Genomic DNA, 26,469 nt, shown 5'->3' with positions numbered 1-26,469 from the left:
TGTAATTATCTTTTCAATCTTATGTAATTATCTTTTCAATCTTATGACTATTAGCTGGAGGCTGTTAGTTTGTTTTTGGGAAAATTTACTTGTCATAGCTACTTCTAAGACTTATTTATGAATAATAACTACCTTAGTGTTGACATGTTTTTTCTGGAAACTAAATTTCATGTTAAGAGTCATCCTCAAGAGGCTCCATCGATGCAACGTTACACGAACATCAAAGTGTTACAAGAAACTCAGGAAAAAACTAACTGATATAAGTTAGAAATAAACTATTTTAAAAAAATTCAGGGGTTGTCGTGTGTATGTGGCAGCTTTTGCTGAATACTTGAGTTCGGGTGAAGGCATTCCAACTGAAATTGATGCAAAGTTACTCCGTAAGAGATACGGTGCACTTCTATGTGACTATGCATGGCGGAAGGCAGACCAGAATGCTTTCAGCGATAACAAGTTGCCACCAAGACTAGTTAGGCCTGCCATAGATTATGATGCAGTTGAAACAGTAGATGTTAATTAGTTCAGTTTGGTTTTTAAGTGTATTTTTGATGCACAGTAGTGCTTTGATTAGTAATTGGTACATTTTGACACTTTTTGTTTTGTTAAGAATACACCAAGTGTGGTGTATTCTTTGAATGAACTATTATGATGTATATTACAATAGCACTTTGGTCAGTTTTTTATGAATTTCAATTCTTTGCAAACAGGATGGTTCTGTATTTTCAACTTTTATACAGTGTGCTTTACAAGTATGTATTCTATTTATTCCTGTATATTGTAGTGTTTTTTACACTATTGAATTTTATGAGCACGTGGATAATGTATTTACCATGTGAAGTCACATGTATTCCAATGAACTCAGGATGCAAAACTCTGTATTCCAATGGATTTATCTTCAATAGTGTCAAATGTATGTAGTAAAAAAAAAAAAAACTCAAAACTGATCTTCACTATAACACTCTATATACACTCGTGTATTATCGAGTGAATTTCTTCGAATCTGATAGTTGAAAAAAAAAATCAAAGCTGGATGAAAGTTTTCTATATTTTGCTAGTTATCATATTGTGTTTTTTGAATTCAAAAAGGTTGGAATGGAATAATAGGGGAGATAGAAAAGTGATGAAACATCAGCCGTTATGCGTGAAATATGATTGATTTAATTTGACTTACCATCTAAAAAAAAAAATCTGTTAAAAAAATGGAGCCTATTTTTACTCAACCCGGTCATGTGTTTATATGCATTTCAATGTATTTAAAAAAACAGCCGAATCCCTTAAAAGCAGCCACAGTTTGAAAATATTAAAATTATAGCTATAAATTATTAGAAGATATTAACAAATAGCTGTTTATGTAGGTTTCACTTTAATAAATATAGTAGATCACAAAAATCAAATAGTTATGAGCCAGTGCTGATCACTTGTTACAAGAAAAGCAAATCTAAAAAGCTATGAAGTATTATTCAAGGGAAAAAACTGACAAACGACCTTTCCGAAGGATTAGAAAATGAGAAATTAAAGTATTCACAACCATCAAAATGATAAAACAAATTATTCTTCGTTATTAAATTAAAGCAGACAAGAAAAATACATTTGTGATCTTTGGCATTTCATTGTTTTTCCCTTGTAACAGAGCAAGAATTACAAAATTGAAACTTTTTGTTAATACACATTGGCATTCTAAAGCCTGAATCTTCTATAGCTCTGTTCCTAACCTATCTCTGCCTGCTTTGTTACAAAATTACTTAACAAACCTCAAGCAGTAAAGCCACTCATCGAAACATTTTGGGGTAAAAAAAAAGATATAGACCTTCCAAAAAAATTATACATTCATGGTTCTACCTAAGCAATTCTAACGACAACGTACTCTGTTAAGAGGCGCAAGCCAAATGGTGGACTCTCTTTTACTACCTCCTTCGCCGGTTAATATTGGACTCAAAAGCCAAATGGAGACTTTCTCCTACTTCCACCTTCGCCGTACTGATCATTCCATTTTCTCAGCTCATTCATGCTTGCGGCATCATACGCAACTGATGGCCCCACCTGAGTATTGTGAACATGAAACAGTTTGAGAAAACCTAAAAGAAACCTTCACGATCATAACAGAGAGCTACTGTAATAGATAAGACCAGCAGATACAATGCTTGCACCATGTAATATGAGCCATATCTGTTAATAGCACTTTGCTAAAAAAAATAAAAAAAAATACACTTCCTCCCACTTTATTGAGATACACAATGACATTTAGCTTTTTACAAATTTAATTTCAGGCCCTTCAATTAGAATTTCCAGTTAAGATCATTTACCTTCGCTTTTGACTGAATAAAATCGTCTACAGTGAGCGGTCTTAACACTGGAATTCCATCTTTTTTACCTCCCACTGATGATTCAAGCTGAGAAAGTAAATAGGGAAGATATTAGAAGCAAGACAATTACAATTCTTCATCTTTGATTGAAAAAGTAAATGGCAGAATGTCTCCGTCCAAAAGTTTCATTTAGAAGAAGAAATTCTACGACAAGAACAAACATGTATAAAGGAGAATTAGAAGGCCATGTGGAATAGCCACCTATAATACGCAGGCCCAAACTTAGTCATACATAATTTATTCAAGTCCATGCAGGATGAGAACACTAAACTACAGGAATAGTCACCTAAATTACGTGGTTTGTGAAAAGGAACATAGCAGTGTACTTTCTCTACACATAACATGATTTAATTGTCAAAGTTGGGCAAAATATTCACTGTTAAACAGGCAAAGATTTGGAGGAAACTTTCCGCCACCACTATGAGAGATCAAAGTGGAAGGTTCGAAAAGGAAGAAACAATTAACACCTTTAAGACCAACCATAGCTACAGTACCTTTCATGCAGCATCATAAGACTCATACGTGGCTATCCTATATAGGCCCACTTTCCCAAGACGAAGGACAGGTCACTCCTTGAAAAAGTGCTAGATAATATTACAGCAATGACCAATTACAGATTGGACTTACCTCCTCTTCTTCTAGTATCTCTTGAACTGGTCTGTAAGCTGCCGCAATGCACAGGTTCTGTAGATGATGCCAGAGCAAAACAATTGGTGATGAACAAGTCGCAAATTAAAATATTCCAGCATATAATAGTTTGACATGATAATCAGTTACCTTCAAATCACTCCCAGAATAACCGTCAGTTGCATTTGCAAGATTCTCATACGGGAAATCCGACTCCAAATTCTCCCTAGAAAGAATTATCTTTAGTATCTTTAAGCGATTTGCTGCATCTGGTAGGTCCACATATATCCTGCAAAATAACCACATACTTATTAGCAGCTTTACATCTAAGCCTATTTATGGTTTTATCCTGTTAAGATTTAACATGAGTCCATTCTTGGAAACCGATCCATACTATATGCATGTGACGCCCCAGATTAATGAGGAAGCATACGAATTTGTGGCTAGGAAGTTTGAGTGACCATTTAGTAAAATATAAGAAAAAGATACCTCCTAGGTAAACGACGAATAACAGCATCATCAAGGTCAAAGGGACGATTTGTTGCACCAAGTATAAGGATCCTCTGGTTCTCCTTTGATCTCAAGCCATCCCATGCAGCCATAAACTCATTCCGCATTCTTCTAGTTGCCTCGTGCTCAAATGAACCACCACGAGCACCAAGTAAGCTGTCAACCTGTTTTGATCCCAACGCAACAATAACAGATGAAGAAAACACACTTGAAACATCTTATGTTGAGAAGCATGATCTCAGTTTTAAGAGACGAAGAAGCATACAGCTGAGCATTAATCCTATGCAAAGATTAAAAAATTTCGCGCAGTACTTGCTTTGTTTAGAGCACTTATATCTTGCATGTAAAGAGTTCTTTATGACCGGGAACTGTTTTACTACTCAACATCTCCACAATCACATGACAGTGTTCTAAAGTGAAATAGAAGTTATTAGAAAAATGTACCGTAAGTTTTATCCTTAACAAGCTAATCAAGGACCCTACAGGTCTACTTTCCTAAAGGAATTAGTTAAGCAACTACACAAATAGCACATGCTTCATGTGAATGCCAAAATGCATCCTGAGTTTGATATCCAAATAAAAAATAAGGTTCTGATTATCTAAGTTTTTACACATTCTCCAGCTTGTGTTCTTTCCTTCCATCTTCAAAGCTACTAACGAAATTTGATCCATATTATTAGTGCCTGAAAAGTACTTCCTGTTTATACATATAAAAGCAGCAGACTTATATGAATTCACGATAAAGAATTAAATCATGTTTTTTAATATCTAAATTCTCCCGACAAGAGTGCATATCAGATTTTACTTGAATGACACCTTCTAAAAAATGTAAATTGACAAGGCTAAATATGAAAACTATATTAAATCAATTAATCCAACTATGCCTTCATCTAAACTAGTCAAAGATAGGCTACATGTATCCTCAATATCCATTCGCCTCTATCATCCCCCTCAGTCAATCTCATACACAATGAACACTGAAAAGTAAATTGCAATATTTTCCTTTACAACTTATGTTACATGGATTCCTTTAGGGGTGTGCATTAGCTTAGGTGTTTGTAAGTATCCAATACGAGTACGCCAAGATTTTTACTAATTTTGAGAGTGTCTGAAAGTGCCTCACTAAGAATGCAGATTCTTATTACACCTATTTGACATGTATATGCCAAGGCGAAAACGAAGGATCCATATGATCCAAACACAACATAAACCAGGTTTAAAAAAACAGTTCAAGGTCAGCACTTAAACCAATTGTGTGAAGTCTTCAAACCTTCTTATTACAATTTTGGACTGCATGAAAATTCCAGTCAAAGGTTCCTTTGACGCGCTGTTGTGAATAGAGAGGGCCCAGCTGAGGTGGACGACATGCCAGCACAAATAGATAATTTGGGAAGAGGCAAAAGGGTCACAATACCAAATACTAGGCTTGCTAGTTATGATTGGAACCATGGTTTATAGTTTGTTACAATAAAGCTAGTAGAAGGGTGTGGTAGGCTATAAATAGCAAGAGTTGTGGAGCGTAGCAGAGCATTCTAGAAGTTGATGTTTGCCTCTAATTATCTCTCATCCCCCATTCACTTTGTCTATTTCCTCATCCCCTTTCTAAGTTCTATCTTATTTCCTTGTAATTCCTTCCTGTTGTAATTCGTTGAAGCACTGTTTCAACATATATTTCAGCTGTCGAGTATTACTGAATCTGTATGCTTCACAAGCGAAGCAATGGATTCTTATAGAAAGAACATAGCTATTATTAATAAGCTATTCTAACTCTCATTTATGATTTACAAGGAACACCAGTCAATAGGCTCCTTGATTAAAAAAATGCTTGTCCTCTCTTCAGTTTCGACATCTCCCAGCCCCAGACACCACTTACATAAATAAAGCAGATGTATAGAAAGTTCAAGATTGAACCAAAGCCTATCGTCATACTGCAGTATGTGTGTGTGTGTGTGTGTATATATATATATATGTTGCAGCTGCACTGCATGCTCCGGCATTCAGAATTTAGAACTTAATAATTGATTTTGTCGCCTAACTACCTAGTTTCATCTCGTTGTTCCTCTATCGTCTATCTAACTCCTTTTTGTGCATCTCTATCAAAGGTCTCTCTTTCTATATATTCTGTGGATTGGGGGGTCTAGGCCAGCTTGCTCACTTTGACTATTACACCGGGTACCTTGGATCCTCCACAAGTATAGGTATATCAGGTTGGTAACTCTGCCCACAATATTAAATCAGTTATTTCCCAATTTCTCTCCCTCCTAAACACACTCAAGCACAAAGCCAGCCATGTTTTCTGTTGCAAAACCGTCGAATAGAAGCTTTCGTTTTGACAGAAATAAAGCACCACCGGCAAAAATATCCAGACCTAACGGAGAAACAACAAAGCTTAATTTATAGGGGAGAGGGTGTCAACCCATTTTGGTCTGAGCTGTAGAATGATTGAACCATCACTGAAATTTTCGGACAGATGCTTTATAGAATGGTCAACAGGAAAGCTGATTAAGTAATGGTTATCTATTAAAACAGCTGACCTCACCATGTCTCAAATAAGAAATGTTCAACATTAGACCCTCGTGTAGTTTATGAACTATAAGCAATCAAATGCAAGTCATAGCTCCCATAATTAGAGGAATTAGCAGATAATTCTTACAGTTCAAAATACATTAGTAACTTAATGCTAAACGTGGAACTAATCAGGATCCAGCACACTAGGATTATGTCAAGAAGGTGAGATGAACAAAAGGAGTTCATGATCATGATGTTTAAGCATAATGAGAAAAAGTAGCATCACATGAATTAGGAGTTTTACCTCATCAACAAAAATTATTACAGGAGCCAGCTTACTGGCAAATGAGAAGAGTGCCTTGGTAAGCTTTTCAGCATCTCCAAACCACTGCAGAAGGAGAAAGGAGGTAAATATAAAACTAGTTCAATAAAGTTTAGGAGGAAGCAATAAAGCTTTCAGAAAACATGACCATAAGCAACATTGAAAAGAGACCCAACACACACCCTTGAGAGGAAGAGGTAGATTGGCAACAACAAATACGCCCCAGGAAGTTGGGGTTGGCTAGATTGCCAACATGAATACTTATGTCGTCTTGATAGGCGGTAACAAGAACTTTATGATGTTAACATGATTAAAACAGAGTTCCAGTGACAATATACCTTCATATACTGAAAATTGCAAACTAAGACTAATTTTTACCGCAAACAACGTTCAAGTTACCACTAAACATCCTTTCAGCCTTTTCTGAATAAACTATAGGAAGGAGGATGGAAATACTTATGAATCTAGAAAATTAAAATAAGACTCCTTCCTTTGTGCAATACAAACCAATTTCAGTCAGTCAATTCAAACGAACGAGTATTATGCCAAATAAAAGAAAAAAGTTGCAGCATACAGTAGTACTTGCAACTCTGGATTTCCTTTAAGAAAAGTCTCTAACTAATAACGCCATTACTATGATAAGATAAGCAAGTAATAACAAGTAGTTGACTCTTATGCCAAGAACTTCAAGAAGGTAGGTGAACCCCAAAAAATGGCTAAACGGACATATAATCCAGGACAAAGGGAGCTTCTTGTTCCCTTATCATTCATTAAGAAGACTAAAGTCATCTTGTAGCTAAGACTCTTATATGGTCTCCAGTTCATGAAAAGTTGGCTGCCAACTTGGTACTCCCTCCGGATCAAAAAGATTGTCTGCTTATCAAATCAAGAAAGAATTAAAAATTATTTTTCCAGGTTTGCCCCTATTAAGTGCTGTGATCAAATCCCAATACCTATTTAATTAGGGGCAGTTTAGTCAAATTACCTTTTTTTTCTCTAGGGAGTTAGTATTTACTTAAGAGGTGTGCAAATGCCTAAGTGGACACTCTTTTTGATCCGTAAGGAGTATTATTTAATGCTGACTTAACATAATTTAGTTGTCAGATCGTGTAAGATGTGTAGCAAACAGAAGGGACACACTAGCATTCATTTTACACTTCTTAATTCCAGCAGTGATATCATGCAATTTGTATATACATCCAATGACTTCCGAGCAAAGATTTAAGTATTTGAAATGTTTGGTCAGCTAATAAAATTAAAGCTCCTTTCATGGCTGTCATACTTTTTGAATTTTCCAGCAACGCTAATAACTGCAAGGCTACGGTTTGTCATGACAAATATTTGCCTTCAGCAGGGATTTACCATGATTAATTCTATCCCATTTGCAGATAACAGGACACTTGATTACCCATACTTTTTCTTAATTTTTGTATGAGTTTGAATTACACTGTTATACACTTTTATCACAAGTGTATAATATTGTATACCGGGTGTATAAACACTGTTGCAGAAAAAAGTTAGCTATGCAGGAGTAAACTGAAAAAATGGCTACGTGGGTGCAATGTGTTGTGTCGGGTGGTATATTTTTGAAAAACTTCCTTCTTTCTCTTTAGTATAAAAACATGTTAACATCTGAGGTATGCTCTGCTCTAACTAAGAATTTTAATCTTTTCTGATGATGATAATAAGTTAATAACAAAAATCACAAGACAGTATGTAACAGGAGATTGCCCCAGCAAGATATAATGAATTGAAAACAAAAGACAGGTCATTTGCTCAACTTACCTTTGATGTAAGGGTTGAACCAGTAATACTAATGAAATTAGCCCCAGCTTCTGTTGCAAGCGCCTTAGCAACAAGAGTTTTTCCAGTTCCAGGAGGCCCAAAAAGTAAAATCCCCTTGCAAGGCTGATATAGAAAAAATGATAAAAATAACTAAACAGTACCTAAAACACCTTTTTTAGGAGGGGTACTAGCAAGACGAAAAAAATACCCGCAACAGATTTCCACGGGAGAAAAGCTCTGGTCTCCGCATTGGTAGGATTACAAGTTCATTCAGTGCCTTCTTTACTTCTTCAAGAGCACCAATATCATCAAATTTGACTCCGATTTCACCTGATGGAACGACTGCTGACACAAAGTTGTTCTCATACTCATCCTTGGCAAGATTCTGCAAATTTGAAAGTGATCCATGCTAATAAGCTAGATCCCTGACTATATTAATTTATAGGCAGAACATATAACTTTATGTTGTCCTAACTACCCCTGAAATTGACAATTTGATAGTCTCAACCCCCCTGCACGCTGATGTGACAAAGAGAGCAAATACACACTCTTTTAGGTGTGTGGGTGGGAAGAAAATCGAAAAATCAACTTCCAAATGGAGTATTTTCCAACTATTAATTAACACATAATCAAACAAAAAAAAAGGGCAGCCCGGTGCGCTGAGCTCCCGCTATACCCAGGGTCCGGGGAAGGTCCAGAGCACAAGGGTCTATTAAAAAGGTAAAAATACATATTTTATTCTAAGAAATGCCATGTGGACCAAAAAAAAATCCATGTGGCAGCGCGCGTGTCACTTCCATGGGTTAAGTTTATCTAGGGGGATACTAAAATGTCTTGCTCAGGGGGTAATTAGAAATGAGGCCAACATAAAGTTCAGGTGTGCACTGAATAGAAGTCATCAAGTTAAGAGGGGTCCCAATCTTTTTCCCTATTTTATAGCATTAAACCAGGTGATAATACCTTAAGATTCTGTGACGGCTTTTTTGACATTGATTCCTGCTCCTTCAACCTCAAAATTGCAGTTTCAACGCTTCGCAGGATAAACAGCAGAAATGAGCTTCAAGTTGTGCAAAACAAAAGTTGGTTTCACGTACAGAAAAGTAAAAACAGAATTACCTTTCACGAGGCAGATACAATCTATCCCCTTTAATAGATGGATGGAGGCACGTATACAAGTAATGATTTTTGGCCCAACCAATAACTTTCTCAGCTTCTGCAGATGTAAGAGAAACCAAAGATTAATGAAAAACCTTTTAGCTTTCCCTCAAAATTTATGAAATTATGCTTTACATTCCATATAAAGTAACAGTATTCTTTATTTTGATGCAGGTTCCTTCCTAAACTGTTTCCCATTTTAAATGACACTATTACTATTTGGGGAACCCCACACCTTTTTCTTTGATGATAATTTTTCAACCATTTCTTAAATATTTTTTGTTTTGATTCAATCATTTCTTACATACTTTCAATTACAAAATTTAACTTTAACAGTAATTTTAACAGTGTTTTTTAAAGCAGCCAAAAGCAGAAAACATGACTTCATGAGCCTTGGCACGAAATAGAGAATTTAAGTGCACACTACAACAAAGTGAAGTGTAAAATTCATGACTTTAAAAGGACTTAGTACTATAGTGATCAAATTAAAAATAATTCAATATACAATATGATATTAATCCAACTCCTCAAATTTGAGAATCAAAACACCAACCACTTACTCATCAGGACCACTTTTGCACGTCATTTCAAGCATATATGGCTTCATCCATAAAGTGATAATCCGTCACTTTGCATCACAATGGTTCTTAATAACACTGATTTTTACATAATTGTAAAATTAGAGGAATCGTAGTTCTATGAAGTCTAGATACTTCGACCCTGTACTTTGAACCATGTCACTCTTTTCTCGATGGAGAGTATAATTTTAAAGATAACTCCAAGAAACCATAATATAATCTCAATATTATCTAAACCTATATTCCTTCCCAAAAAAATATTATCTAAACCTATATTTTCCAGATCTGCACTCCTATAAAACTGGAGAAAGCCACAAAAGTTGAATTCCAATAGAAGTATATCTATGACCAAGTCAGAGCTCAATAATCTATTGTGATTTTTTCAATTAAAAGAATTACAGAACAATATATTCTGATTTCACACAAAACACTTACTCTGCTTTGTCAGAATTACATCATCAGTATTTACATGCAACAAATCAATGCATGAAAGCTCGTGCTCTTCCAGAACCTGAAATATAGATAATTATAGTGATAAGTCTATCAATCAAAAAGAACCACCAATACAGAGACAATAAAATGTGCGACTAAATCAACATATAGAGGTACCGAACCATTTGTTTAGAAGATCTTAAATAGAATAGAATTCAAACGAATACATCCAAAAGAACATATCTTTCTCCATACCTTGTACAATTCATTTAGGTTACTACGAGCTATTACAATTCTCCTGTCTTCTTCAATCTGTTTATTAAATGTACTAAGAAGATCTTCCTCCTGTAAATAGGAAAACCACAGTAGGATGAGAAACCACCAAACTGAATACAATGCTTTAGAAGATAAATGCATGACTGGAATAACTTGAAAGAACTATTTTCACGAAGGAGGCATTGAACAACAGCACAGAGAAAGTGCTGTGACAAAGAAAAATCATATGTTTTAACCTATTAGTGTCCCGCATGTCGAGCGTATGGAAGCAAGAAGTGTAAGTATGCATTCTACTCACACTAAGAGTAAGGAAGTGAAAGTCGCAATATCTCTCTTCTCTTTCCACCTAGCAAGATTAAAGCAAGAACTACAGGGAGTGAGGTAGAGTTCCTGGTGCAGTCAGCTGGGAAGTCCTCGCATCACTTGACATGTAAAAGTCAGGGACATCTCTCTCTCTACACACTCACACACAAGTCTTACCATCTTCAGAATTAAAAAAAGCTATACATGGATCATTATTTTAAAAAGTGCTATTTATAGAATCACAGCATGCTAGCACCCGCATGGGTCTGCATTAGAGACCGAGAGATAGAGATGGAGTAGAGATAGTTAAAGGCCAGCAACTCGAACAATTACTTCAAGGTGGGCTAGGTAATCACTCATCAATGCAAAGGTCGTAAACATCAATTATGCCTAACCATTTTACTATTAAAAAAGGCTATACATAGATCATTATTTTTAAAAAGTTGATATTACAGATTCACTGCATGCATGCTGGCCATGCCTTGAATTGCTGTCCTTGAGCCGAGGGTCTACCGGAAACAACCTCTCTACCCTTGCAGGGTAGGGGTAAGGTTTGCGTACACACTACCCTGCCCAGACGCCACTTGTGGGATTATACTAGGTATGTTGTTGTTGTTGTTGTTGCATGCTGGCCACGGGTCTGTATGAGCGACCGAGAGACGGAGGTAGTGTGGGGATAGTTTAAAGACCAGCAACACCAAAAACTTCTTCAGGGTGAGCTAGGTAACCACTCATCAATGCAAGGTCTTAAACATCAACTATGCCTAATTCTAGTGTTCAACTGATTGTTACTCTGCACTAAATAAAAAAAAGAAGAATGAAAAAAGGCCACCTCCTGAATTGGAGTTATGTTATCTAGATTTATGCGCTACACAATACAAGATATTTAGAAGAGAAGACAGGCAGAGACAATAACGGCCATCCAATATTACATCTTCTAATAATTCAAATGAGCTGGTTAAAAGTTATGGAGCCCCGCTTATCCTTTTGTACTACTAGTCGCAGTTTTGCTCTTTAGTTTCTTGTCCTTTGATTTGTGTTACTATCTGTTGTTTCCAGTACTTCGATTTATCTTATTTATCTGTGGTAGCCACTGCTCCTTTTTTTTCCAGACTGCTTTATCATGACTTTTTCGCTTCCGCTATTTTCATTTTCATACTGCTTTGAATTGCTTGTCCTTATCTGACCTTTTTTGCCTTGCTTGCTTGAGCCGAGGGTCTTTTCGAAACAGCCTCTCCACCTTCCAAGGTAGGGGTAAGGTCTGCGCACATTTTACCCTCCCCAGACCCCACATTGTGGGATTTCACTGGGAATGTTGTTGTTGTTGTTGAGCTAGTTAAAAGTTGAAGATCTTGATTGCGTTTTCAGTGTTCCACCAAGTTCAATTAATTGTGCAACTTCAAACAGACTTTGGTACAGATAAAAATCTTATTAGCAACAGGCAGGTACAGATAATATATTTTGAGGTACTTCCCAAACTAAATCACCGTCACTGAAAGAGAGGAAGAGAAAAGGGGTTGGGGGTTGAGATTTAAACTATCAAATTCTTGGGGATATGAATACCAACTTCAACTCTAGAAATATTACAAAATAACATGATTGAGTAAGAGAACAAAATGAAATGATATAACGCAACATTTCGTCTAGTTAGAAACTACATCAAAGAGAAATTCAAATTTCACTGGAACAGAAATCATTAATATCGCGACTAAACAATTCCATATTTATGCTTCATTTAGCTTAAATGCACAGTTTCAAAAGAAAAAAGAAAATCTTCGATTAATATGAGGAACAAGTAAATTAGCAATGATAAGTTGTTTCGTTAAAAGTATAGGAAAACAATACAATAATTATGAAATATTATAAGCACTGCCACTGTTTCTGGTAACACACCACACACCCATAACATCATCTCAAAAGTTAGAGGACATAATTCATTTGCTTTTGCACTGTCTGCCAACAGATTGTGGAGCTGCTTGGAATTTACTAGATAGAATAGGTGAAGTTTAGTAATGTTAAGGTTATGCTATTGAGCTGGACGTATAAGGGAAGAAATTAAATATTGAAAATCTTACACAATTAAGGAATGAATTCTTTTCCAGACTCTAGGTATGGGGTATATATCTAGTTTCGGGGTCTTCCCTTTTGTGGAGCCTTGGAGCAATGCAAAGTTGTCTCTGTGTGACCTATAGGTCATGGGTTCGAGCCGTGAAGCCACTAATGCTTGCATTAGGGTAGGCTGTCTACATCACACCCCTTAGAGTGCGGCCCTTCCCCAGACCCTGCGTAAATGCGGGATGCTTTGTGCACTGGGATGCCCTTCTTAATGTCTTCCCTTTTGTCTTATCATTAAATATTAACCAAAGACAACAGACATGTCTCTTGGGGAACCTTTTTATAATATGAAATATTGACAAACCTTTGGTTTGCGTAAAAAGAAAATTATACACAGAAAAATATAGCCAGCTAGCTGGCTCCCTGATATATGGATCACATTTAAGGAAATTTACAAATTGCGCAAAAACTAGTTTCCATATTACACTGAAAATACAACAAATGATCTCATTAACTAGCGAGATTGCAGAAAGATTTCCAATATAATAAGGTTAAGAGGCAAGAATTTAGTACAAAATAAGACATGGCAGATGCGGTTTCTAAACAAATCTCCTCCCCCCAGTGGCTCCAGCAGTGGCCAATACATCTATAATTACTATGAAAATCTAAGTACAGCACACAAAGAAAACTAACCTTTGGAGGATGAATACTCATAACATTAGAGAAGAGCTTATGTATATCATCATCTACAGAACGTTTTGTCGCTCTTAATCCCTCCGTTAGTTGCTTCAGAGAAAGAGGCTGCAAACAAAATATTGAAAAACACAGTGAATAAAATATTGGGAAAATACATCAACAAAATGTAACAAATTCAGGTAAATATGAAAAAACCCAATTTACAAGGAAACCATAGATGAAGCCTCCTATAGATGGTAGAGTAAAAGCCAGTGCACTTGAAATGAGATATCAAGTACAAACTAGGATATGATTTTACAGCATGACAAACTAGTCACCAATACGTAAAGAAATTGAGTTCAGCACTTAGTCACTGAAACATCAACTATTATAGGAAGGTCATCATTCAATACCGAACTCAAAAGCAGCTACAGCCAATATTCAGATGCCACGATGATTTATGTCATGAAGTACCCATCACACAACAGAAAACAAATGGTAGGACCTTAAAATGTTTAGACAACCATATAATTTGACTAAAGATCATGAACATTACCAATTTCGCGAGGCGGCCCAAATTGGGAAGAATCATGGTCTGTTGATAGACAAAAAGAAGTTAAAACGCAAAATGAAACCGAAAAGAGTCAAGGAATAAGACGGGTCAATTTATGGACTTACAAATTTCTCTTTTTCTTTTGACCCTGTTTCAACCTTGTTTCGACCACAGATCAAGACAACAGGTCCTGATAATTGGTCGAACATTTCTTGCACTTTGTGCACAAACTCTTTCCTATTTGCCTTAGAAACAGCTCTAGACAGCCATAAAGAAGAATCTGGAAAGTACACAATAATAGGTTGTGCAGACTTCAAGACCTGCACACAATTAAATTAAGTCTCAAAAAAAGGATAGAAAAGCTCGAACTTGAAATCAATGTGGTAAAAGAACATAGAGACTACTGATCAATTAAGCATCATACCTCACATAGTACCTCCATGGCAATGTAGCAGTCTTCAGCCTGAGCATCGAGATCATGTTCAATCTCGTTGGCTGTAAACAAAGGAGACGGTTAAAATTTTAATTTTTTTTAATATTGCATATATGTTCAAACATAAAGTACCAGTGTACCTACTCAATCTACAGACTAAGTGTTAAATCTTGGTAATTCAATATAAATAATTTCTTTATCTCAAACAAAATTCATGTTGAGCAGCCCATCCGAGAAAGATAAAAAGTTGACAAGTCAAATAAAAGTCTCCTACAAATATTATTATGACAATTGCTTGTCATCTATTAAGACTGATAGTTTTTTAGATCATCCAGCGTGAAGTCACAATCAGCAGCCGACAAGTTATACCAGAACCAAATTATATCTTTTATTTATTGAGTAAAAAAGATGACGTTATCACCAATTTCACTGCAATCCAGATGAAGAATACAAACCAGGAATCCAGTATATTGATGGTTTCACATCCTGTGCTTTGGGTTTCTCGTCTTTCTCTTCTTCCGTGGTTTGCTTTTCACTAACATCAAAAATTACAGCAACCTGATCACCATTCACCTCATATATCTCACCACGTTGACCACTGGACATGGACCTGCAAAAGCATACCGGATGTAACAACTTACATTCATACCTCTGTTAGACATGACATTCAAGCAACTCTTTACTTGAATACCTTTAAGGCAGATACATTCGTAAAAAACATTAACTACCAAATAGATGGTTCAAGTGTAAAAATAAAGCGCGTTAAACCTCTTAAAAGAGCTAGGTGCATAGTTATTGGCTATAACATTGAGAATAACAAACAAATAACAAAAATGATCAGGACAATGACAATGATGGCGACAACAATGACTAAATGCAGTGACAACAACAACTTATTCCACTGCAGATGCCTAGACCAAATGCAGAACCTTCATACTTCTCTCATATCTTAGATATAAAACCGAGAGCTTGCACTAGCACAAGAACATTGCACTATATCACTATGAACATCAGGAGGACATTACGAGAGGCCAGAAGAATTCTGGTGGATGATGAGCAAAAATGCCCCACCACCAGCCCAAATATTCTATATTTTTCCAGTGAGAAGGAACGTCAAAGATACAATCATGCGTCCAAGCACCAAATGGAGAAATATTTTCTCTATAGCACTTGTCACGACTTACCAACCCACCTTCCATGAATAACAGTGTAAGCATTTGTCGGACCACCAGAAGTAGGTATCGTCCCCAATAAAATCCTGTGAGAATTGGAGTCAATTACTAAATGTCGCTTAATCAAGTTCACATGGGTTATGTTAATGCTAAGACCTCCGCTCTACGACAAAACTCTCAGCTCTATAAGCAAGCAAAGCACGGACAGGAAAGCAAAAAAATAAAGCTGCAGGACTTTCTGAGAGTAACAATCTCTTAATAAAGCGATAAGGCACCCAAGATTGCTTTAAGTAGAGTAAAGAAAACGAGTAAAGACTGCTTTCTAACTCCAGATTTTAGTAAAAAGACTGCTTACTAACTCCTAAGCTTTAAACATGATGCACCTCCTAATTCTTTATCACTTTCCTTTTCCCTCTCTTGTCAGTTTCCTACAAAAGCAAATCCATAACATTCAAAGAAATTCAGATATCCATTTAAAGTTACCCAACTCCAACAATTTCCATCAATATGCAACAATCTATTTATACTGTTTTGGCCTTGCTATGATATCTGTTCACCAAATGATCACCACATTTATCCATTCTAATATTTGTGCCCTAATTGCCACTAGTATATATAAGGGGCATATGAAGTGTGAAGCACAAAGCATGACAAATACTTCAAAATAATCTGTCCTGGGATCAAGAATGAATTATGTAGGACATTATTAAGCACTACAACTCATATTGGAAGAAAAGGAAGCTGATATTTTTATTTTTTTTGAACAGGTAACAACTAAAGCTGATATTTCATCTTATTAACAATGGATTCTTCCACGTATAACACTGTGAAACGAGATATCATATATAAGATTGCATTCAGCTTCAGATTGGGAAAGGATAGTTCAAAGATGACACCACAGAATAGGCAGAAGGATTGTTTTCCAGGATAGCGTGCTTAGGGACCTAAAAGGGTCTTCACACATTTCTTTGTTTAGAGCTTTTACTTTCCTTGTTCTACATCTTCTCTACTAGTGAATTGAGGAAATTTCCTCCTCCGTGTTCTTCGTTATCTATTGGGTGAAAAATTATTTCTTTTTTTAAAAAAAAAAAAAAAAACCTCCCTAGGAGCTCCCTCTTTTTGCTCCCTTTGTGACTCAACCCGCAACCTCAAGGCTGGAGGCGAAGGGTGCTTAGCATCTGAGCAACCTTTTCTTGTCTTTTTGGGTGAATCATTCTTTCAGAGAGTCGATTGAACATCTTAGCAATTGACGGGAATTTAGCCCGCATCTGATCCTAAGAGCAGCTAGGATTTCCAGAAGATGTCATCAATTGATGAGAAATAAAAAGGAATATGAAAATTCAAGTGCATGAAACTGAAGCACTACTTTCGAAGTAACAGAAAGAGAAGCAATGAGTGGTACAATTCGATCCTTCTACATCCAAATCTTAATTTGTGGAAAGCCTTGTGAATTGCCACGCTTGTTTGCGCCTATCAGCTGTTGCCCGCCAGTTAGCGGAACTTTTCCAATAGTACAAATCACTACGCTTCACCTCTTTCTGTCTACAAAGGTACCTTGAGCCAAACAACATAGCAGTCTTCTGGATCAGGAGTTAACCAACAAAACAAATCCAACAGATAGGTCATAGGTTGGTCAGTTTGTCTGATTTGGTTAAACTTAAAAGCAGATTCTACCCTCTTATTCTAACATCAAAAAAGTCATTGTGCTAGTGTATTCAAGAATCGCGGGAGTTCTTAAGAATTACTACAATGTTGCACAGGTGAGCAATGCTGGTTACATTCTTTTTTTAATGAAGTCTTGCTGTTACATTCTCCTAGCCAGGCACATCCAAGATCTGACCCGGAAGTGCGGATCAACTTCCAAGTAGAAAAATAGAAGAGAAAAACCATACAAAGTTATATACAAATCACAACCCTAGACAGGAAATATATCATTATAATGGTCAGAGTAGCTTATCAACAACTTGTTTTGCGTTTGATCTATGCTTGATCAAAAGATTAAGCCCGCATAGTTTAGTACTAGAGAAATAGTAACAACAAAAATGATTGTTCAGTAGCCTTATAAGAAATTCAGAAGACAGGGAATTTGGATTCTTCCTATCAAAACTACATGTTCTCAAGGTTTAATTATCGCTGTCCTAGTCTAAGATATGACACGACAGTAAATTTATGATTTTATTTTTGATGATGGACAGCAAATCTATACATAACCCGCTTTAATACTACTCTTTCGCTCGGAGTTAACCTACCAGCTCAGACAGCTTATTGGATTATTGGTTGCTCATTAAAAGCTTAAGCGTAAGTTTTTGGAAGCAGAGAACTCAAAGCCTAGATGATTATGCAACAATCCATAACTTCCGTCCTCTTTCTTAAAAATATTTAAACTCATAAAGGCTGTAAGCCTGTAACAAAAATTGGAGGGAAACATGAAAGCACAAGTTAATGCAATGGGACTCGTGAAAATATAGATGAACTGCCTAAGAAAATTGGAAAGAAAGATTAATCCTGTGGATGCAGCACACCTGAATAAAATTTACAAGCTAATTTGCAGAAAGTTACGACTCTTGAAGCAGTAAGATTTTGATTATTTAAGATTCTAAGAAAACAAATACTTGAGAGATGTGCCACATAAGGCCACTAACCTGTTATCGGCTTTAACAACACCAGAAGGTCCAGTATATTTTACTCGATCCCCTGTATGTAGATTAAAATGTAAATATAAGAATGGAAACTACCATCACAAAGTTAAAACAAATACTCCTCAAAAGATTTGTAAGTATTGCAGTTATCCAAATTGAAAATCACGTTTGCTGTTTCAAGCGTCAAACTCAAAATATATTGCACTGAAGCTCCCAAATGATGTTTTAATGATTATCAATCATCTTCCAATTGAGTTACAATTGGAGAACTTGTGCTTTTAGTCCCTAAAATATCGACAGATTCTGATCTTAGTCCTTGTGAATTGATTTGTGCACTTTTGATTCCTTTTAATGTGAATCTTCAGAGACATAACAAATTATTAAGTGCTAAACCGTCTACTTTTTGATAAAGTGTGCTTAACCATTTGCTTTTTTTCTTTTTCTTTTGATAAGGGTGCTTAACCATTTGCTTATCGATGTGTTATGTTAAACTTGTATTGTTAATCCATATTTGAGGAAAATATAATTCTGGAAATAATCTAAATATAACATATTTCCCATAAAGGGACCAAAATGACACATCTTAGTTAATTGAAGGTTAAATGTTTTTAGCCAAATGTTGCAAGGACCAAATTAAAAATTTATCAACTTTCTTTTTTTTTATTTAAAAAAATCAACAACTGAAGGACTAAAAGTGCAATTGTCCTGTTGGTGGACAATTTGGCAGGAGAGAAATGACAAGTGTTTTGAAGACAGAATTAACATCATCCAGAAAGTCAAAGGAAGATGCATTGCTACATTTTATTTTTGGTGTAAAGAACATTGTATAGAAGAAGCTGAACAGTTGGCAACTTTTTGGAGGTCTCCAGCATGTCCTTAATGCTGAGGAATACAACTTTACCAGTTACACCAAAAACAAAAAAAACAAAAAAAAAACCGCAATTATCCCATTAAAAGTTTTCTTCAATGGAAAGGTCAAATATCATGAATATATCCAGAACCAACATAACTAATAACTGCCACAATACAAACTACCGATCTCTTACTACTACTACTAATAACAATGGTTTAGAAGGCAAACGTGTGGGCAAGGTGATTTTCTTGTGGTGAGGTAAGTTGTATGCCCCAATAAGTGACACAGACCTTTTTTTCTTAATATCTTCAGGAGTAATCAGCTTTTAATGTAGTAACAGAGGAAACAGAGGGGGAAAAAAAGCATAGTAGCAGTAATGAGCACTATCAGTGGATTAATGGGGGTTCTGAGAGAGCATAGAGGTGGTGATATGAACCTTTCTTGACAATCAAAAATGGTTTAAGATAACAAAACTACCTCTTGTTAATCAAAACTTTGAAGAAAACAACCCCGGCGAGACAAAAAATTACATATTTTCCTATTTATACATCTGGTGTACTGATCTACGAAGTATTAAATATCTTTTTTTATATTTATACTTTTGATATAAAGAAAGAATACAATATTGTATATAGTTGGCCTGATTAAATAACTGATTCTAAAGCACCACTACTTTGTCCGTATTTTTTGACACACTCAAGTGTGCCATCAATGAAAGATCTTTGATATATCAAAAAGAAAAACGACTCAAGTATTGCATACACCTCACATCTGAGTAGTGCTGTAAGGTGAACACAGAACCCTTGACAAAGGTTCAAAACTTCCCAAATTCCTTAATCTTCTCATGTTGCAATATATAAGAGTACTCCTTCGCCTTTTCTTTCTTTCTTCCTTTTCTTTTGTCATTTTACTAGCGTCTACACTTTCATCCATCACCTGAAATGCATTGTTTCCTATCCATTCTCTATTTGCCAATCCTAAACATTATCACTAGTTGCTTCTTATCACCTTCATGACTGTCCATTCCCCACATTTCTTCACCAATAAGTTTCCTGGCTAGACTCAAGAGAGTACTCTCCCGTCTCACATGCCTCTCAAAATCAAGATTGTTGCATGTCCAAATCAGTACCACCACATGTTCACTGTTTTGGGTGATCTTTCCTTTTTCCATTAAAATGGGAGGTTCTGAATTTTCGCTCCCTCTATCCTAATCAATACCATATCTCTCTATTCACTCATCTAAAGGAACTAATGAATTCACTTCCCTTCTATTATATGTATATATAAACGTAGTAGTGGTACCTTGAGCAGCTTGCCGCACCTCCTATCCAGTGTTGTCAAAGGGGCGCTTTAGCCCTGAAGCGAGGCTCAAAACATGTTGAGCGCTTCACCTCGCTTTATTTGCGCTTTAGTGTCATCAACAAGGCTCTAAGACATACTTTTCCTTGATAATGAGCTTCTCTTGAAGAAGTGACACTAGATAATTGATATTTCACTTTATCGTAATGTTTTTACAATCGTACAATTCGTTGTCCATATATTTGTTGTTCATGCTTATTATCATTAGTCTTGGACTAAACATATATATATATATATATATATATGTGTGTTTTTTTCACCATTGCACCTTTTTATATTAAAGCCCATGCTTTATTTGCACTTTACGCTTAAAGCCCCAGCTGACCTTAGAGCTTTTTTGCGCTTTTCGCTTTTAATAACACTACTCCTATCCCACCGGACACGACATTCTCCCCACCAATACAAGAATGGATAACTCTATCAACCAAGGAAGGGCAAATGGGACTAAACTTTTTTCGCGAATGCTACGATTTTGAATCCTAGTCTCTCATGGATGGCCTTCATCCCTCTTCATCAATCGCCAAGCTACATCCTTGAGTGCACAGTTTCTTTTCCAATATAATATTGGAAGAACTGAAGGTTTATTGTTCGGAATCAGAACTGGAGGATTATTTATTCACTTACACTAATCTATTAGATTTGTTGTTAAAAAGATTTTGGTTATACTTTAAATTTTAAACAAAGATAATTTTATCCTTGCAGTCGGGGCCACCTTCTCCTAATGTTCACTGCTCACACCCCTTTCCTAGGCCCCATTCCCGACTCAGGGAAGTCCTCTTATTTCCTTAGTAACTCCATTCCCCAACAAAGGAAATCCTTCAAGTCCTCTACAGTCCTTTCTCCACATGACCACCTCTCCAACCTCGCTTACATTGCCCATTCTAAAACTCAATGAGTAATATCTTTTTCCAATCAAAATGCAAATCTTAAAGTGAGAAATTTTTGAAAATGCAAGTGATAGTGGAGTGACCTGTTACCCAATCTTGATGCGAAGGAAAAGAGGACCAGATTCGAGTATGTGCTGCTTGGAAAAACCTTATTCATTCTTGATAATCTTTTTCTACTATATTCTCCTAAAAATGGAAAAGTTACCAACAATTTTTTTTTTGAGGAAGCAAAAGTAACCAACAATTAATTCCACATGTTCCCTCAAAAAATATCGTACATATACATTTTCTACTTCAATATTGTTTCAACCAAAACATGAAGTCTCAATTTGTGACCGAGGGAGCATGACAACCACTTCTTTTTTCCATGGCATAATTGGGAGTGAGGCCAAAAACTAGTCATTCGAAATCCCAGCAGAAACAAAACCGCTAGATGATTTCTTTTCCGTCTATCTAAGCGGAATAGTAGAGGTGCACGGCTAGGAGGTAGTAGGTGTGTGGCTGAATAGTACTGCTACGAGGTAGTAGGTACGTGGTGGAATAGTCGAGGTGCACACAAGCTGCCCAGACACCATGGCTATGGAAAAAAAGGATGAATTGAGACTTTTTTATGCCACAAGTATCTACAAATCTTTTGATCACTATCTTCTAGAATCTATCATGGAAAGCTAGGGCAGACATGAACCATTCCAGATCCGCTTGACCATTTCTCATAGGCATTGGTTACAACAACAACAACAACATACCAGTATATTCCCACAACTGGGTCTAGGGAGTGTGGACAAATTTCACTCCCCTTCGGCCTGCCAGCAAACCCAGGATCCATTTTTCTCATAGGCATTGATTAAATACCATAACTAGAATACCAACAGAAGAGGCAATGAATTTTTAGCAAATAAAGCTCAATGTAAGGTTAAAGAGAACTGAATTACTGTAAGAGATCAGTTTCACGAAAACAATAAACCAAACACACAAAAAAACCATGTTACCACAGCCTATGAGGAATTCTACTGAAAATAGCACTTCATACCTTTTTTGAAGGGCCGTTGAGTTTTCTCTGATTGATCAACAGCCTCTGAGGTTGATTCGGAGGAACTTTCAAGTTCTCCGGAAACTCTCTGCAATCCATGCAATGTTTAAAGTCAAAACCATGAGAAATCCATATAACATCTATACTGATGGATTTCTAATTACTGACATGTTGAAGAAATCGGTAACAGTTTAAAATATGGATGTAATCTCAACCAACTACTCCGAACTCCCACCTGTTGGTGACTCTTATGAAGAGTAGTCAAGGAAATATATCCTCTTCCCTTTTCATGGATCATCTTATTTATACACTTTGGCCTAATATTCCTACTCCTCAACCAACTAAATTACCAAGTTCTCATATTTCATGTCTGTGCTCATTACACAGTTTACAGCTAACGCATGTTAACTACAGATTTTTTTTTTCTATTTACCCAGATGTTGACTTCATTACGTTCACCCATTTCCGAAATTCGGTGTCTTCTTCTTTCTAGATATAATTTTGGAAACTTTCAGATTTACCTTCTCAAAGTCTTCAAGGTTGAACGGAATAAGTTTTTCTAAGGCTTCCACTGATGCCTCAACATCAACGTCTTCTTCACTAGCTTCTGACTTTGTCTCAGCACTGCTTGTCCATTCTTCCTCGTTACTTGCATCATTTGCATCTTCCATTTCAGAATCCGAGGTACATTCTTCACCTGATTCCGCATCTGATTCACTTTCAGATGAGCAATCTTCACCAAAGTCCTGCGCATAAGTACCTTTAGAAATATATGGGATAAAAGCATATTGCTGTTTCATGTAGAATCAAAAGGAATCAACAATAAAACAAATATATACAAGTAGCTTACATATGGAGCTAGAATGCTGCTATCAAGCACCAGTAATGGTACTTTTAAATCTCGAGCAAGGGTTCGAACTAGTCTTTCTCGATAAAGCTCCGTCCCTGCAACATCATCAAGAGTTCGGCGTGTTTTCTTTCTTAACAAGCAATAATAAAAAGGTACATTTGTCTGAAATCTCATACCAGTTTAGAAAACTCTACCTGGTATACTCTGAAGCAGGATTCTCCCACTAGAAGAACTCAAGCGGCCACCGTAGGCCTCAGTTACTTTCTTATGCTTTAAATGGGATGCTACACACTCCACCAAAACATTTTTTGTATGTTCACTGCAAGGTTGTTGACATAAATTAATCCAAAATAGCAACTTGGCAGTAAGAGAAAATAGATCTTAAAGGCAGAAACTCACTGGATATAATAAGGAAATGTATCCCATGACAGAGCAATTTTCTCCCATGGAACAACCCTCCGTAAGAATTCATTTTTGAATCTTTCCCGTCTACTCAGGAAAGGAGATTCTTTCTTCTTACTCTCTATAGACAGCTTTTCATTCCGAAGCCACTCCTTCTGCTCTTGCTCACCAAGTTGAGTATGTGCATCACAGTGTCTCACATTTTTTTCCTTCCGGACTGTTCCCTTATCACCATCTCTCGTGTGTACACGTTTATCCTCACTACCATCACCTTTAGAGCTAAAATACCTTAAATGTGTCCACCTCCAACTTGTAGGTGAACTCCTCAACAACCTTATATTCCCCCGTTCTGAAGCAGTCTGTATCGAGTTGGATGTATCTAACAAAGCTCTTCCTATCACACCGCCTAGAGAGTTGCAGTGCAAAGGTATCTGTGTAACGGTTGAAGTTTTTGCGGGGGAGTAAGTTCTGTAGCCAGAACTGACATAATGGTTAAATACAAGATTCCATCTTTGGTTGATGCTTCTTATTCTCGTCACATACATTGCAACTTATTAAAGGTATAATAATACCTAATATCAAGCAAAGTTTACAGGATTAGTCCACAATTATCTGAAAGCAAAATGCAAACATGCTATTTTCTACCACAAAACAAAAATAGCTTCACACTGCTTTTAGCTGCAAAAGAAATCATATTTCTTCTCTCTGAACCTTATTAAAACAATTTATCATATAAAATAAACAATTAAAAGTGATCAAATTCCTAATAGATGGACACAAAATCAAACAACAAAGCACCTGCAAGAAAAAGAATGGTGAACACAACATAAAATAAGACTCACAAGAAGAGTGGATTCACAAACACAATACAATATTGCATTTTTCAGTTACTATTATTTTCTCAAAAGTTGGGGGAGAATAGGCCTACTGTTGAGGAAATGGGGGATCCAGAAAACCAATATAAAGAAGAAAATCTATTAGAATGAATCAAAAAGACTCATTCTTTAACATGCCCAAGAGTAAAAATTCAATCTTTTGATAATTAGAATGCAAAATAAATGTGTGAGAAGCCAGTGAAACAAAGAAGAGACCTTTTTTGTTTTTGTTATAATGTTGATAATAACAAGGTAAAGTCAGAAAGCAGTGGCCATAGGGTGGGGGGAGAGGGACATGTTTGTAGAAGAAAAGGCAGTGAGTTGTTTGTAGGTAAAAGAGAAATAGGGATGACCCTTGAAAAGGGCAAGGTGATAGAAGGAGAGAGATTACCGTTTATGCTAAAGAGGTAACCTAGGAGGAACTTGCTTCTCCCATGTGTGTGTGTGTCTCTTTGCAAACACCAGAACTGTCTAACAAACAACCATCCCCACGTTTACCCACTTAGGCTTATGGCCCAATAAGGTTTGAGGGGCATGAAAGTTGGGGAAATTACGCTTACTGACCTTCAAAAATTAGTATGTCATGCATATCTCGTGTATATCAGCATACTAGTTATGTGAGGCCCGAGCCCAAACTCAAGATATAAAAGTAGATATTTTAACTAAAGAAATATAATAATATATACATAGTTAATGAACTTTTAAGACAAATACATAATTTAACTTGTGCAGCGGATAAAGCTGTTCATCTCTTAATTAGGGATTAGGGGTTCGAACATGGATATGGAAAAAATCTTTGGAGAAAGCGCTCCCCCCCCCCCCCCCGAATAGGCGCGATACAGTGCGAATTATCTGGATTAATTGGGTTCAAATGCGGATATCGAGCACCAACCAGAAAACCAAAGAACATGAAAAATGAGGTAGGAGGTTCGATAGCTTTTCAAAAGTAGACCTTAAAAATAAAAAACAAAAAAATTGACTTAAATGAATAAGATTAGGACCTAAAAGTAATTAATTAAAAAGTTTTAAAAAAATTTGGAAATTATTGTGAGGACTACAAAAGTCCCCAGGTTCGATAGCTTTTGAAAAGTAGACCTTAAAAACAAAAAACAAAAAAATTGACTTATATAAATAAGATTAGGACCTAAAAGTAATTAATTAAAAAGTTTTAAAAAAATTTGGAAATTATTGTGAGGACTACAAAAGTCCCCAGGTTCGATAGCTTTTGAAAAGCAGACCTTAAAAACAAAAAACAAAAAAATTGACTTAAATAAATAAGATTAGGACCTAAAAGTAATTAATTAAAAAGTTTTTAAAAAATGGAAAATTATTGTGAGGACTACAAAAGTCCCCACATTTGCTCTTATATATAATAGTAAAATCCACTATAATGCGTTCATCTCTTGTATATCATGTATATCTGTAAAAATACAGATATACCATGTGATATACATACTGACATCTTTGAAAACCTGTACGTGCGATATACACTAATATACGTGATATATAGCATGCTATACACACATAGTGGCATTTTTAGGTCTGATTGTTTACTCCAAACCATCCAAATTAACTTTAAGCTTCCTCATATTTTGTATGTAGCATCATCTAGGTGTTTACGACCAATTCCAACCATACCCACTCACTCGTTCAATCCAACAACAAAAAAAAGTACGTAGAAGACAGAAGAAAAAGAAAGTTCGATGGGTTAATATTTCGTATTTTTTCCTAGGCGAAACTTTTTACTGATACACGATTGGCACGATTGTTGTGAGTTCTGCAATAGCTAATTTGGTATAACATATTTGCTTTGCTCTTTCCTCCGTA

The 26,469-nt window shown here is 36.1% G+C and overlaps 1 protein-coding gene across 3 annotated transcripts; it reads right to left on the bottom strand.

The window, feature by feature from the left end:
• Positions 1 to 1,585: 1,585 nt before the first annotated feature.
• Positions 1,586 to 25,181, bottom strand: LOC132621225 (uncharacterized). 3 transcript variants are annotated; one of them, XM_060335404.1, is made up of 25 exons: positions 25,034 to 25,181; positions 23,765 to 24,339; positions 23,560 to 23,684; positions 23,366 to 23,460; positions 23,037 to 23,261; positions 22,516 to 22,603; positions 18,390 to 18,441; positions 15,768 to 15,833; positions 15,031 to 15,185; positions 14,567 to 14,637; positions 14,268 to 14,462; positions 14,146 to 14,184; positions 13,608 to 13,715; positions 10,536 to 10,625; positions 10,284 to 10,359; positions 9,232 to 9,328; positions 9,076 to 9,145; positions 8,324 to 8,500; positions 8,116 to 8,238; positions 6,313 to 6,396; positions 3,480 to 3,664; positions 3,141 to 3,279; positions 2,991 to 3,047; positions 2,304 to 2,390; positions 1,586 to 2,040 (listed from the first exon to the last, which is right to left on the bottom strand). In XM_060335404.1, exons 2-25 carry the CDS (start codon positions 24,310 to 24,312, stop codon positions 1,933 to 1,935), a joined length of 3,060 nt encoding a protein of 1,019 aa, XP_060191387.1. In that variant the 5' UTR covers positions 24,313 to 24,339; positions 25,034 to 25,181; the 3' UTR covers positions 1,586 to 1,932. The 3 variants fall into 3 exon arrangements, with proteins under 3 accessions (XP_060191387.1, XP_060191386.1, XP_060191388.1); XM_060335403.1 differs by lacking the exon at positions 25,034 to 25,181 and adding an exon at positions 24,859 to 25,021 and having other exon boundaries at positions 2,304 to 2,392; positions 2,990 to 3,047; XM_060335405.1 differs by lacking the exon at positions 15,768 to 15,833 and having other exon boundaries at positions 2,304 to 2,392; positions 2,990 to 3,047.
• Between the last annotated feature and the right edge of the window lie 1,288 nt (positions 25,182 to 26,469).

The sequence above is a fragment of the Lycium barbarum genome, chromosome 12 (assembly GCF_019175385.1).
Source record: "Lycium barbarum isolate Lr01 chromosome 12, ASM1917538v2, whole genome shotgun sequence".
In the NCBI taxonomy this organism is placed as follows: Eukaryota; Viridiplantae; Streptophyta; class Magnoliopsida; order Solanales; family Solanaceae; genus Lycium; species Lycium barbarum.
This window is presented reverse-complemented; position numbering and strand designations above follow the sequence as displayed.